The 15156-nt window shown below is 43.3% G+C and overlaps 2 protein-coding genes and 1 long non-coding RNA gene across 6 annotated transcripts; 1 reads left to right on the forward strand and 2 right to left on the reverse strand.

The window, feature by feature from the left end:
• Positions 1-12: 12 nt before the first annotated feature.
• On the forward strand, positions 13-5361 carry LOC109616336. The gene is made up of 3 exons (XR_002197446.2): positions 13-330; positions 2410-2572; positions 5291-5361. It is a non-coding gene; the product is annotated as an uncharacterized LOC109616336 (long non-coding RNA).
• On the reverse strand, positions 814-6831 carry cdk21 (cyclin-dependent kinase 21). 4 transcript variants are annotated; one of them, XM_010866107.4, is made up of 7 exons: positions 6415-6831; positions 5657-5917; positions 5320-5452; positions 4940-5107; positions 4556-4716; positions 4006-4138; positions 817-2563 (listed from the first exon to the last, which is right to left on the reverse strand). In XM_010866107.4, exons 1-7 carry the CDS (start codon positions 6447-6449, stop codon positions 2423-2425), a joined length of 1032 nt encoding a protein of 343 aa, XP_010864409.2. In that variant the 5' UTR covers positions 6450-6831; the 3' UTR covers positions 817-2422. The 4 variants fall into 4 exon arrangements, with proteins under 4 accessions (XP_019906590.2, XP_010864409.2, XP_010864411.2 ...); XM_010866109.3 differs by lacking the exon at positions 6415-6831 and adding an exon at positions 6235-6408; XM_010866108.4 differs by having other exon boundaries at positions 819-2543.
• Positions 6832-6926: 95 nt separating this feature from the next.
• On the reverse strand, positions 6927-15156 carry retsat (retinol saturase (all-trans-retinol 13,14-reductase)). The gene is made up of 11 exons (XM_010866106.4): positions 14916-15156; positions 13712-13894; positions 13203-13444; positions 11450-11651; positions 10979-11176; positions 10784-10903; positions 10351-10489; positions 9375-9484; positions 9033-9202; positions 8670-8829; positions 6927-8511 (listed from the first exon to the last, which is right to left on the reverse strand). Exons 1-11 carry the CDS (start codon positions 15073-15075, stop codon positions 8366-8368), a joined length of 1830 nt encoding a protein of 609 aa, XP_010864408.1. The 5' UTR covers positions 15076-15156; the 3' UTR covers positions 6927-8365.

Here is a 15156-nt window from a genome sequence, read left to right on the forward strand (position 1 = left end):
GGGCGAGCGCAGACCGCAGCCTGCCCCCGTTAAAAATATAACGCCCTCCCCTCGCCCAGGCGTCCCGGCATTCCAAATACTGGGGCCAAGGCTGTAAGAACTATAGACAGCAACTGACAGTACCAGTAACATGTCAGCAAACTGTCAACGGAGCAGGCCGAGAAAGCAACATTAACATCTAAATCTGAAAATTCTACGATTGGATCCACTGGAATTGCTACAGAAGCTGCTACTATGCCCAGTTTGGGCATTACACGATCACTATACACTTGAAAATCGACAACTTGAAATGAAAGGACACTTTCGGGAACAACATGCACCTGTTTGAAGGTATTTTTACGAAGTACCCGATCACCTCAAGCATACAACACTGCCGCCTTCTGTTGACAACACATTTTGCATGGGATGGAGGTGAAAGATTCTCCAGCCGCCTAAAAAGCACTTCGCCATTTGAACATGGTACAGAATAAACTGAAAGCGGGATCTGCGCTTGTACAAATTAGGAAACGTGTGAGAGAAGGCCGCAGCTCTGACAGTTTCATCTGACAAGGCCAAAGATAAAGTTTTTAAAATAACATCAAGCCAACCCCTTACAACTCAGATTAACCTTTCTCAGTGCTGTATGCCAGGGGAAGTACATAATGTATTCATATTCAAGCTAAGGCCATTCCTAGTTTCTAACAATAAGAAAACCAGTTCATATAAACATCAATTCAATTGACCTTGTGGAGTGGCCATGCTAAGGTCAAAGGTCACTCAGAGAACTGACTGCTGGGGTTTGTAAATTATTGGCGGTAACGTTAAAGCCATGTTACTTAAAATAATAAAAATACATTTGTAGACTTGATAGTGACAAAATCTTTATTGAAATTATATAACATGAAGCTGAAATCAAACCAAGTCAAACAACAGCAAACCTGCAATGTTTTATAGAATTTTAAACATTGTAAATGGTAAAGAAACAAATAGATTTGAATATATAATTATAAAGCAAAATAAATAGGAGAAATGACAGAGGATTCTGTTGTTAGAAAAAACACTCTTACATACAAATAGCACCTAAAAATATTGTTATGGCCAATTTAACATATAAAGATATTTAACGAATTTTAAAGAATGTAAAGAATCTAAACTGAGAATATATGAAATAAAAAATAAAATAAAGGTGCATTTGGGAACATCATAACAAATAGTGCATTCACATGTTTATACAGGGGTGCCATTTACTTGCAGTCTCTTGAAATTAATATTACTTAATATTACAAAAAAACTCAGTAATAAATGAAAGCATTTCCCCTCTAAATTATCAACATTCTGCCCTCCTGTAAAATGTTGTTACAGCTCTTGTTTCTGCATTCTGGCATGTATCAAATACATGGTATAACCAAATCAATCAACAATGCATCTTTTTATATAAGTTAAGGTACCACATATGCAATTTACTGTATAACGGAGGCTCCTCTTCACACTGATCAAGATGAATTAAAACATTATACGTTGTTTACAAACTGAATGATTTGATTTCTAAATGCAATAGTTAGTGTTCTGATCAATGCCTGACATTCAAATCAAGGTAATCAAGAGAAACCAAGTCCAAGAAAATGTAATATGGGCAATTTAAAATAGTGACTATAGTAGTTCAGTATATTAAAAAAAAGTCTGAATACTTCAACATTGTTCTATACACTTAATCAAATCAGTTATGGTAGCAATATGCCTGTGAACAATGATCTGTGACTGAACTTCAACTGGGGCACAACGTCAGTGCTGGAGAACAACACCTCACACCAATATAGGTGATTAGGGGGTACCTTGACTCAAACCCTTTTCCCTGTGACTGTCATTCTGAAATCCTTTAGAATGACTGTCAAGACCCTGACAAATTAATGAACCATGTAAAATCTCCCACCGTGGAGTCTTCCTAAAGGCGTGTTGGGAAGATGGTTAGCCTTCCAGGTTACATACATGGTTTTTCATCCCTTGGTGTAAGGTGTTGTACAAAAATGTTTAGTATTATTTCAAGGGTTAAACTTTCATTCGATTTTTCGTATCACGACTTTGTTATTGGCTGGCATGCCTCACTTTTCAAAAGAAACAACCTGTTATACAGTTAGTTACATTTGTATGACCTATTTAGTTTGTGTAAAAAAAAAAAAACAATATATCTGTTGTAGTTTAAATTACTCTCAATTCGTTGCCTTCTCCTCCCACTTTGAGATGTCATGCCATAAGATCCAGTTTCCACATCACTAATCCAGATAATTGGGGTTATTCACCAATGCAAAATGTGTCTTCAGAAATGCATTTCAGATTTAAATCAATCGAGACATGAATATCCATGATGTTGTGAAAATTATAGTAAAACATCATTGCTGACTTTCCATTTTCCTTTGGATCTTACGGCAAGAGAACCCTCAGCGTCCTACAGGATAGACGATCTCCTCTTCATGGCCAGCAGAGGCCCCTCAGACGCCAGTGAGGAAGGGGTGCGCCAAGGCTTTGGAGGCCGAGATGCGATTGGTGGGGCTGAACTCAAGACATTTCTGTAGTCGAGGACATAGAGCTTTAACAGGTGATTAATGACTCATGTACTGAACCCTAATGTCTGCATAGCTGCTATGTAACTGATGTGAGGTGGGGGGGGGGTGTGTATTGTACATACAAGGAGCATGTTATTGATGTGGGGTGGGGGGGTGTATTGTACATACAAGGAGCATGTTATTGATGTGGGGTGGTGGGGGTGTATTGTACATATAAGGAGCATGTTATTGATGTGGGGGGGGGGGTGTATTGTACATATAAGGAGCATGTTATTGATGTGGGGTGGGGGGGGGTGTGTATTGTACATACAAGGACCATGTTATTGATGTGGGGGTGTATTGTACATACAAGGACCATGTTATAGATGTGGGGGGGGGGGTGTATTGTACATACAAGGACCATGTTATTGATGTGGGGTGGGGGGTTGTATTGTACATACAAGGAGCATGTTATTGATGTGTGGTGGGGGTGTGTATTGTACATACAAGGACCATGTTATTGATGTGGGGTGGGGGGGTGTATTGTACATACAAGGACCATGTTATAGATGTGGGGTGGGGGGTTGTATTGTACATACAAGGACCATGTTATTGATGTGGGGTGGGGGGGTGTATTGTACATACAAGGACCATGTTATTGATGTGGGGTGGGGGGTTGTATTGTACATACAAGGAGCATGTTATTGATGTGGGGTGGGGGGTTGTATTGTACATACAAGGAGCATGTTATTGATGTGTGGTGGGGGGGTGTATTGTACATATAAGGACCATGTTACTGATGTGTGGTGGGGGGGGGGGTGTATTGTACATATAAGGACCATGTTATTGATGTGTGGTGGGGGGGTGTATTGTACATACAAGGACCATGTTATAGATGTGGGGGGGGGGGTGTGTATTGTACATACAAGGACCATGTTATTGATGTGGGGTGGGGGGGTGTATTGTACATATAAGGAGCATGTTATTGATGTGGGGTGGGGGGGTGTATTGTACATACAAGGACCATGTTATTGATGTGGGGTGGGGGGGTGTATTGTACATATAAGGAGCATGTTATTGATGTGGGGTGGGGGGGTGTATTGTACATACAAGGAGCATGTTATTGATGTGGGGTGGGGGGGGGTGTGTATTGTACATACAAGGACCATGTTATTGATGTGGGGTGGGGGGGTGTATTGTACATATAAGGAGCATGTTATTGATGTGGGGTGGGGGGGTGTATTGTACATACAAGGAGCATGTTATTGATGTGGGGTGGGGGGGTGTATTGTACATACAAGGACCATGTTATTGATGTGGGGTGGGGGGGGTGTATTGTACATACAAGGACCATGTTATTGATGTGGGGTGGGGGGGGTGTATTGTACATACAAGGACCATGTTATTGATGTGGGGTGGGGGGGGTGTATTGTACATACAAGGACCATGTTATTGATGTGGGGTGGGGGGGGTGTATTGTACATACAAGGAGCAGGTTGTTCTCCTCCTGGCCTAGGTTAGATAGGAGGGTGTTGCAGGGGCCTCCTGACGCCCAGCTAGGGGAGTAGGAGATTGGGCTCTCCCTGGGCCAGTCCTCCTCACTGGGCAGGCCAATCACCCTGGGGGACAGACAGACACGCCTCAGACCAGGGGTTTAACGTAAAGCAGGCATCAAACACTATCCTTTGGGGTTGTATTTTACTACGCAGACCGGTACGTAGTGGCAGACCGGTACGTAGTGGCAGACCGGTACGTAGTGGCAGACCGGTACGTAGTGGCAGACCGGTACGTAGTGGCAGACCGGTACGTAGTGGCAGACCGGTACGTAGTGGCAGATCGGTACGTAGTGGCAGATCGGTACGTAGTGGCAGATCGGTACGTAGTGGCAGACCGGTACGTAGTGGCAGACCGGTACGTAGTGGCAGACCGGTACGTAGTGGCAGACCGGTACGTAGTGGGAGATCAGCTTAGACCACCACTTCTAATAAAAGACAAATCAACAGTAACATACAAGTTTGGAAAAAGAAGAAACTCACTCAAAGATTCTGTGGAGCAGCTGAGCCTCAGTGTCCCCACGGAACAACGGCTTCAGGAGGAAGAGTTCGGCGAAGATGCAGCCAGCGCTCCACATGTCCACAGAGGACATGTAGCTGGAGTGGAGAAGCACCTCCGGGGCCCTGTACCACAGTGTTACCACCTGGACCAAGGAGGGAGGTGAGAGGGGAGGGGAAGGGAGACGGTGTAGGAAACTGGGTGGAGACATTTTACTGTAACAGTTTGACTAACCTGTGCCAGAATACAACTGCACTGTCAGACGTCCTATAGAATGATCAACTCCAGTCCTACTCCAGACTTGCACAGATGTCCTACTCTATAAACGTACATAGGCCTCTTACATAGATGTCTTACTCCAGACTTACACAGGGTGTTAGGGCTATGTGGTAAGTGTAGATGCGCGCCAGCCCAAAGTCAGCAATCTTGACCTCCCCGCGGCTGCTGACCAGTACATTGTCCGGCTTAAGGTCACGGTGCACCAGCATGTTAGTATGCAGGAAGTCCAGCCCCTTCAGGAGCTGCCCCATCACATCCTGTACAGACACAAAGTAGCTAGGCGCCATTGGACAACAACCTCCTCTGACAGGGGCCGGTTCTGTCTCGATATGAGGAGGTCCAACGTCAGATGTTCTCATGAGGGAACACTGACATTGATTGATTAAATGGATGGAATGCTTTTGTCCCTTTGCACAGTTACCCTGCGACATGTGTTTCAGATGCAGGTATGTCAGAGGGGCGTTCACACCTTGATTTTCCCGAGGCTCAGTCCAGTGGCAGGGACCATGGCGAGGAATGTAGACAGGTCCTGGTCGATGTACTCAAACACCAATGTCAGGTCCAGACTCTGGTTCTTCAGTCCAGCAGATACACCCAACAACCTTTCAGCGAGAAAAGCAGTTGAGATGATCATCATTGTGAACCCATTCTTGTAAATAAAATGGAAGGACATCATTGGTATAGTTATGGAAGATAACAAAACTAACTGATCTTACCTCTACAGACAATTCTGTATAATTCATAAACATGTTCAGCTATGTAATTCAATAACACACAACTTACTATATATGCAAAAATACACTTACTTCACTATGTTGGGATGATTGAAATACTCAATCTTACGCAAGAGAGAAACTTCTCGGATCATGAAAGCGGGAATCCCATTCTCTGTCCCTCGGGGTATGTTCAACCTTTTCACCGCTACGAGTCGCTGTTGACCGTTGACCTCTCTGCCCTTATACACTTTGCCATAAGCGCCTTCGCCTATTTCAGCAAGTATTTCATAATTGTGATGGTCATTGCACCTACTGATGTCCATGGCCGGCCGATTTTGTCGCTTGACGGAACTAGGATGGAAAAATGCGAAAAGACTTGACCAAGCTGTCAACTGTACAGTAAAGTGAACAACTTCCAGTCCTACTAGCTAACCTTTGACTGGCTTTGTGGCTACTGTACTGTACCGTACCGGTAGTCTGCTCAGCATTACACTCGGCGCTCAACAATTTTACATGACACGTATTTACAAGCTATTAAGCATGTTAACTAACGGTAAATTAACTACAATCCAACCACGCACTTAATTATGCACGTTTAGTAACATTTAAACAAGACAACGATTTTGTGCATTGCCACAGGATGTATCTGGCTAGCTAACGTCACTTACACAGTACTATTAGCTACTGCAGGAGCTGTATTGAAGTTGGCTCCAGCAATATTCCTCTGCCTAACAACCACTCAGAAACTGCTTGCTAAAGTATCTTATGCGATTTTTAAAGCTGCTTTGTGTAAATGGTGAGCTACATTAAATACCTAATACTTAATTTAATGTTAAAGGCATTCTCACCCTCGCATGCCATACGACGTGACGATATGACACATTTGCAGAGTTGCCAGATTTTATTGATAGTATACAACCAAACACCTGCTGACTCCACAAACTATACTATACAACCAATCTGAAAATTGAGCCGCCTAAGCACATTTTTGCCCGCACATTTTCTTTAAAAATTGCGGGAAACTACCCATCTGGCAACACTTCACAGTGTAGACGACTTAATTTGAGACTTTGAGGTAGGGCCAGTCCCTCGTTCTTCTCAAGTAATCAGAGCCGTCAAAATCTCTGACAGATGTGGACACGCAGCAGAATTTTGCTGCTCACGTGCCACCCTCATGCCCGCACTTCATCAACGTCACTTTCTCAACAATTACGGTCTTATAATAAATTATAATTATGACACGTTTCTAAAACAACCTATTCGATTTAATTGATCACCAAGTCCATCACAGTTTGGGCTAATAATGCTAAGAATAATAACTATTTTTTCAGTGTTTACAAAAGGGACTTATTCAGATTAATAAGGAGCAAGTAACTCATTTATTGCAATGCATGGTAATAGATATACAATACAGACTATTGTTCTCAGTGAAGGAATTCACATTTGAATCCAGGTTAGAGACAGGGGTTTTAAACCAAATGTACAGTATTTTTGTGTTTTAACCTAAATTACTGCAGTTTACTTTCACAAAATTTCTGAAAGTATATGTGTATGGGTTGTTGGATTGGTATTTTATCAAATATAAATGTTACTGAATTGTACTCCCCTTAACACGTTTTTTCTTTGCGTAAGTCAAATTGTAATATGTAAGTGTTAATCATGTCAATGGGGATCATTATCTTTGGGCATTCAAGACAATGGTTTAAACCTGCATGTGAATTCAAGCATAGAGACTACTTCAATTGAATGGAATCAAGAAAGACAAACTGTTTTCCCCACACTAGAAGGCGATGAGCACTTAACATTGGAATAGAGTCACATCCCACAAGCATAGCGGCCATGTTGAGTTGCATTGACCATATGTCCTCAATATGGTGTCATGTTATTAAAGCTTTTGATACATTTTTTTCCATTTTATTTTGAAATTATGTAGCAGATGCTCTTATCCAGCAGAACTTAACATTTTCATACTACGTTGTACCTCCCACCCCATGGGAGTCAAACCCACAAACCTGAGCATCTTGCTCTTACCAACTGAGTAGAGTTGGGTGAAGTTGTCCATTCATGCTGATCTTGGGTCAGTTAAAAAAAAAAAAAATCCTCATTAATGGGGATTGACAGTCAGATTCAGTCTATGGTACCTCGTAGTAGGTAAAGACACCACAAAATCTAAAGTAAAACATCCAGGTTTCAAACAATTACATATAGTGTGTGTAGGGCAATGTGCAAAAGGCACTGGAAGTCTTAGGGGGGGAGGGGGCTTTACATGAGTTGGTTCTGCCTTATGATTATGTTTTTTTTAGCTTGTCGTGGAAAAATGTGTCTTCTCGCCACAAAGGATGCAACAACTCACAAACATGCAATAACTCAGGAGTTTGTGGATTCAAGTTAGACTTTAAATGAGTGATCATAAAAGCAGAGTTGACCTGCAGGAACAACTGTCTTGTAAACTCGGGAACACCCATTTATACAGTGATATCTTGCATAACATTCCTGACCATCCCCTTATGCTAATTCCGGGGCGGATCGCTCTCCCCATCTGCCACCATTGTTTCGCAACCTTCCAAGATCCGTTCCCTGTTAAATATTGGTGGCGCAGGCTTCAGAAATGTGTATAAAAAGAATAGAGCCATTAGGGTTCCTTGATTATTAATGCATTATCGTTACACTTGAGTACCTTACATTGATGTATTAATGATCCATGATCCGGTGATGATTACACTGATACATATACATTCATAAAGTGTGAGTTCAGAAACATCCTATGACAAACCTCTTATGTTTTATATTCTATAAGCTTTATTCCAACTTCTTAACATTGACCGGTTTGGTCTTGTTGGCCATGGCGACAGCATCCAGGTGCAGGTTACGGTGGAGGATGGCTGAGCCACAGGTCAGAGCCCCTGCCAGCGCGCCAGCAAAGCCACACAGAAACACATCCTGACCTGCAGCATTCAAACGCAAACAGCGGGAGGCTCGTCATTGCAGGGGAGAAAGAGCCGATACGGTCATTACTGAGGTCAAACCCATCCAAAAGAGGTTGGGGACATTCATCTATAATAGACATATAAAGTGCAAATCTTTCAGGGTGGGAAATACTGACCTGTGAGGTAAAGTTTCTTCAGAGGTGTCCGGGGCCGGACGGTGGCGCTGCACTCGGGGCTGAACCGTGCAATGCCATGGTCCGCACCATAGATCTCTCCTTTAGGACAGCCAATGTAGTGCGAGTTTGTGATGGGGGTTCCAGCATCAATGTACTCAACCTAAAGGCAGAAAAGAGGAAATGGTAGATTTATACATTGTGGATTTGAACCGAATCACTTCACATGAAGGTATGACGTTACACGATTTGTTAAAACTGAAATAAATTGTCAATAAACCATACTAGTGTATTCACCTTCGACATTTTAGTTAACTGACAAAAGACAGTTTACCAGAGTGTATTATGAATGGCTGAATGCTCTACCTTGTCCCTAGTTATCTTGGGGAAGACACTTGTCACCACTTCCAGAATCGAGTCACAGAGTATCTCCTTCAGGTTCTTATACTCAGCTCCTCTGTTGGTCACCTTATCATTCTTCCAATCCTCAAACCACTCATATTTAGCAAAGCTCACTAGACTGAGAGTGGACTTGCCTGTGGGAAATTGTAAAAGTTGAAAATTGTCTCCAGTCTAGTACAGTACTGTTGGAGGTGGAGCTGTGAGTTTTGAGGTGGTACAGGATGAGGCACTATGTAGCTATGGGCTACATTCAAAATATCAGAACTGTTATGTTACAGTGAATTTAAAGAGTTGTCGTTTCTGTACCTGGAGATCGCTCCTCCCAGGTGGGGTCTTTGGCTGATGGAGAGGCCACGAAGACGAAAGGCACATTTTTCACTGACTCCTCCCTTTTTCCCTTCATATAAGTTTCGGCCCTTTAACATAGAGAATATACAGAGATACTGTTAACTTTTTAACACCACAGTAAAGAACACGTCACCCTTAAATACTAAAAGACTGGCGAAATAAAGAAACTGTGATTGTTAAATAGTCTGAATAGCTATTGCGGTAAGAAACCTGACATAAGAGAAGCATGAAAAATAAGCTTGTACCGTCGAGCCGGTCTGTTCTGAAAACAGTACCAGTTAATACAGATCACTGTTGGTACTGGAACTTTAGGATCATCAAATGAAATGAATACAACACCATACAATCCAATTGATGCCGCCAATTGAATTTAATATCGTATAGATACAGACCTAAAGGTCTAAATGTTGTATCAGGCATTGACCTAAGGGTAGAAACATTATCTCTAATATGTTTAAATCACTTGGTAGCGTTTATACTAGGGTTGCATTATCCTTTCAATTAGTTTGAGAATTCTCTGTGAACTCCTGAAGAGATTACCAAGCAAATGTCTTGCTACCTTTCAGACTTTGTTATGACGATCTCAATAAAATATAGCAAAGGCTACTTTTAAATTTTTCTTCCCCAAATAGATAACCGTAACCGCAGCACAATAGAATCTGACAGATAACCGTTACCGCAGCACAATGGAAACCAACAAATGACCTGCTCCATACTCTGACCTGATTTTGATTGGGATTGAGTGTTTGTGTTAAGACAAGACTGAGGTACATTTTCGGTGTGTACACTTTTTGTATGAGCTTTACGATTTTAATGTGACAGTTTCTCCACTTTATTAAGGACCAACTCAAAAGGTTTTGAATTAGGAAATGTACACTTTCAAACACCAGGCAACCCCCCAAAAATGTATGAATAAAAGACAGGAAGGACCTACAGTTCATCAATGTTGTTCTCTTTGAATATCCAGTAATTGTCTGCTTTGAGGCCCAGCTCCTCCTTGGTTCCAGTCAGGCCCAGGAAAATGCTCAGGCCTCCTTCCCCGTGTTTCATCATTCCAAGCTGGTTCTGGATGGCTGCAGGACATTCATGATTAGGTATCACAAGACAGTGTCCCCCTTATGAATGTTATTTTAGGCATGGCTAGATGGTCGTGGCGTTAAACAGTCTGAAGCAGTCTAGCCGCATTCTAATAAAGTAAACCAAAACGGTCACTGACAGTCCGTCAGCAATAAGAATAAGACTAGGCACTAAATCAGTGATAAACTGTTCAATCCAATGTACCCAAGGCCCTGACCCATAGTTTGAGGACTACAACAATAAAAAATAAAAAAGCCATCCAAAACCTACACCCAAATACCCAGACCCACCTGGCATGGCCTGCAGCTCCTTAGGCAGCAGCTGGTTGTAGGTGTTGAAGATGCCGGCGTCTGAGATGACCATCGGAGCACGCACATGGACCTCCTCCTGACCCTTCATCACGCTCACACCTGAAACCGGCAGAGGTCAGAAACACTCCTCTCATGCCATCCGCGCCAAAGGATCATCTAATCAGCCATATTCACCAATAGCCTCCTTGTTGTCATTGAACAGAATGCGGTTGACCGGCGCCCGGACAAGCACGGCACCGCCGGCTTTCTCAATGATGGGGATCATGTGATAGGCGATCTCACTGGCTCCGCCTTTGGGGTACCAGGCGCCAGTCAGGTAGTGGCAGACCAGCAGGCTGTGCATGGAGAAGCTGGCGTCCTTTGGCATGTTACCTGCAGTTAAACACAACAGGATTACCCTTAGCGGTAGAGTCTGGTGCAGCGCTCGAACACGCACCCTCTGGCGACGGCGGTTTGAGCCCCTCCTTGGCAGACTGTCTGTGCATTCATCTGCGTCTCCCTAGCCCCTCCCTCCTACTATCTTCTTAATAAAACAAAGTGTCCTTTGATCACACCACCTCTTACAGAGAAGACATCCATTTGGTCCTGGCGGTTATTATGACTCACCGGTTATGATCTACCTTATCAGGAATTACAGCAACTTACCATAAGTGCCAAAGCTGTAGCTGAAGACAGCCCTGAGGTCCTTGTTCTCAGTCAGCTCACTGACCACCTCAGTGACGCTGTGAGACGCCATGCGGAAAAAGGAGGAGAGCCGGCCAGCCAGACCTGTGTACACCAGGAACTTGGCCAAGGGGACGGGAACGAGCTTCAGCAGAGCCAGGAACCAAACACCACGTCCGGCTTTCTGTGGATAGAGAACATACAGTACCAGTTGAGATGGGACACACCCAATCACTTGAACTATTGACTTGTAGTGAACATGGAGTATGCATGATCTACAGGTGTCGTTCCCAACCGGTCTGGCCAAAATCAAGTTGGCCAAAGCTCAGGGTCAGGATTTAGAAAGACATCTGTAGAATGTCTCACATTTCAGAGAGCAAAAACCAAGTCCTGAAGTCCAAGGAATTCTCCGTAGACCTCCAACAATCAGGTCTTTATGGCGGAGTGGCTAGACACATTTACATTTTGGTTATTTAGCAGATGCTCTTATCCAGAGCGACTTACAATAAGTGAATTACTCTACAATTAAACACAAACCACTCCTGAGTAAAAGACATCATATGCCACCTGAAGGACTAAAAGAATCAATCTAATTGACCTGAATGCCAAGCAGTATGTCTGGCAAAAACAAGGTACCACTCATCACCTGGCTAATACCAACCCTACAGTGAAGGCTGGTGGCAGAAGCATCAAGCTATTAGGACATCTCATGGGCAGGGACTGGGAGACTGGTCAGCATTGAGAGAAGAATTAACAGAGCAAAACAAATCATTTGTTGAAGAAGTCCTGTGCGTTATGGATCAGATTCTTAGACTAATTTTTCAGCATGAAATTGACAAAATTTAAAACACACTCAAAACATCCCTGGAGTGGCTGGGGAGTACGTTCACAAGGATGTGAATATACACCAGGGGCTCTGACGAAGCCCGGACTTGAACTCCATTGAACATCTAGGGGAAGACCTGAACAGCTCACCAACGCTCCCCATTCAGTCTGACAGTGACTTCTGCCTGCTAACTCGACTGAGCTCACAGGTACCCAAGCCACCACAAGGAGTCGCTTACACACAACAAGGCAAGCAACGATATTCAATGAATAGCTTCCCAAACCCAGAGGGTGCTAGCCAATCACACAACACTTCACAAGAGCTGTGTTGTGTGATTCGAACACTGGTCTCGCCATGACAGAACTGCCAGGTAGTGACTCCTTGTGGAACGTGCTGCACCATTCAGGGGCCCAGACCTTTCATCCCCCTTACACACCATCTCCATAAAAAGTGTTGGGGGGGGTGGTCAGCTAATGCTTTTTTGGGGGCCTTAACAACAACCAACGTCCCCTTCAGCTAGACAGAAAGGCCGCATTGGTGCAAAGTCATCTGAGTATAAACACTGGATAAAATCTGTAATCATTATAGTTAATAAACCAATATTGGCTTTCTCTCTATGGCCTTTGGCTCACCAACCCTTGCCCTCCACACAGATGAGACCACCTCTTCCAGCTGCCAGGAAAGAAAAAAGGCTGGCTGCTCAGATGACAGGCACAGGACCACATCATCCCGCACAGACAACCATTTCTAATCGCGGCAACAGCTACACCACTAAAAGCAGCAACAGTAGTCAATTCAACCTGCAAAGCGAAGTGTTTTGTTCAATAACACACAGCAAACAGTCCAAATTACTGGTTCAATCAAATGCGATACACTGATTTTATACACTGGTGACATCCCTCATCCTACCTTGATCAGCCTCATGTACTCATCGATGGCCGCCCCTTCTCCAGGGAAGCACTTCTTGAGCTCATCTGGGAAGCGGTTCGTTCCACTGTATATGGGGTAGATGCGTCTGTTCTCAGGAGGCCCCAACACCACATGGTCAAACGGGTTGTCCAGGGGCTCCCACTGCAGTTGCCCATTGGTCAGCTGGTCCACCATGCAGCGAAAGGGCTTGTGCTCCAGCAGGTCCCCAATATAGTGGATACCTAAAGATTAATATTGTTAATAAGTTATATTGTCTGGGGGTCCGGCCCACTTGTGGTTTTAGAGACTAGATTTCTAATTAATATGTTGCCTTTACAGTGTGTTATCGGCCAGAGTAAGGCCGGCCCATGTTATCGGTCCGTTTAGGAAAACAACAAGGCTCTACATCCTTGGTACATCGCCACTACCACGTCAGACAATTCTGACGTCCAGTTAGTTACAGGAAAATAGAAGCCTTCTGCGTGAGGTAAACTGATCAGCCTTCTCACCCACGTCAAACTCATAGCCTTTCTCTGAGAATGTGTGGCAGCAGCCTCCAGCCCGATCATGCTGCTCCAGAACCAAGACACGCTTCCCAACCTTAGCAAGAAGGACCGCTACCCCAAGACCCCCAATTCCACTGCCGATAACAATGGCATCGAGGTTCTCAGGTACCTTGCTGGCCAAGAAACCTGGTAGAGAATAGTGATAAAATTAAGGGGAGGGTTAGCTACAATGTTAAGCAGCAGTCTCTGTCTCTAGGCCTACACACCTACCTAGGCAGAAAAACTCAATTTGCATACTACATACTGCAAGTACATCATTTGCAAGTGATGGTGAAGGACATACGGTTTAGTTTAGAACATTCCAGATGCTCTGATGCCCTTCCAGGTACTTTAATGGACATTAGAATATTTAAGTGATGCTAGTTTACATTTTCTTTTCCAATGTATATTACTGCCATACTTGCCATTTCTACAATATTCAATACTACTACCAATATTGCTGCTAATCTACAGTACTCTTTTTAAACTGCTGCTGTGTTATGTATGTGATCGCATTATATTCTTGATATATTTGAAGCTGTGTGTAAATTTACTACCACATCATAAAATTCCGTCTCAACCTTAGATCATTTTGTCGCGCATTCAAATTACGACAATTTTTAATATTTAGCTAGACACTGTAAGCACGGTGTTTAAATGACTAACTTTTAAGTATTATTAGTATTATTTTTTTATGAACGGCTTACTTTAGTATTGTACTTACTACAAACAGCGTGCATGTACTGTATTGCTTTTGCCATTGGCCGTTTAAATAGCGTACATGCCAGTAATATCTTACTATTTCGAACAGTCATAAGAATTGAGCCCATGCTAGCGAGACAGACATCAGCACCTGGATTGCGCCTAAAATAGCCATAAAACCTAGCTGGCGTGGTACATTTCATGGCACAACAACGTTCTTTTTTCTGTCATACGGGAATTACATTGATGCAATAACTATCAATATCTGTCACGTAGCCAGATATGTTCCTCTTCCGAGACGTGGTATTGGTCAACGACAGAGCGAAAGTATAGGAAAATCTTTCAGCTCGTGTGACTGCCTACAATTATAATGCAAAATGTTCTCTCTCTTTCGGTCCATACTCCTGAAAATAAAATTGGTTAGTGTATTTTGTTATCTGTCAATAGTTGTGTCCACCAGACTCACCCTGCTTCAGAACTTTGTTTTTCTCCTTCTTCACTGTGACCATGGGTTTCAATGGCTCACGAGTATCGATTTCAAAAGGATTCGGTCCGCTACGTCTGAACGCATATTTAAATATAACGGCAATAAGAGAAGCAACAATTATAGTTACAGTGATCCACATTTTAAGTTGGAGCCACACACTTCCGCGTCCAAATCCGTGCTACTGAACATGAATAGGCATGGATCCCTCCTATCCGTGACA

Source organism: Esox lucius, chromosome 11 (genome assembly GCF_011004845.1).
Source record: "Esox lucius isolate fEsoLuc1 chromosome 11, fEsoLuc1.pri, whole genome shotgun sequence".
In the NCBI taxonomy this organism is placed as follows: domain Eukaryota; kingdom Metazoa; phylum Chordata; class Actinopteri; order Esociformes; family Esocidae; genus Esox; species Esox lucius.

Coding starts and splice junctions, on each gene's coding strand:
- cdk21 (XM_010866107.4), bottom strand. CDS start 6,449: ATGTGTCATATCGTCACGTCGTATGGCATGCGAGG. Junction 5,918..6,414: donor ACGTCGTATGGCATGCGAGG/GTGAGAATGCCT, acceptor TTTCCATCCTAG/TTCCGTCAAGCGACAAAATC. Junction 5,108..5,319: donor TGAGCCTCGGGAAAATCAAG/GTGTGAACGCCC, acceptor GTGTCTGTACAG/GATGTGATGGGGCAGCTCCT.
- retsat (XM_010866106.4), bottom strand. CDS start 15,075: ATGTGGATCACTGTAACTATAATTGTTGCTTCTCTTATTGCCGTTATA. Junction 13,895..14,915: donor AAACAAAGTTCTGAAGCAGG/GTGAGTCTGGTG, acceptor ATTCTCTACCAG/GTTTCTTGGCCAGCAAGGTA. Junction 8,830..9,032: donor CCAAGATAACTAGGGACAAG/GTAGAGCATTCA, acceptor TTCTGCCTTTAG/GTTGAGTACATTGATGCTGG.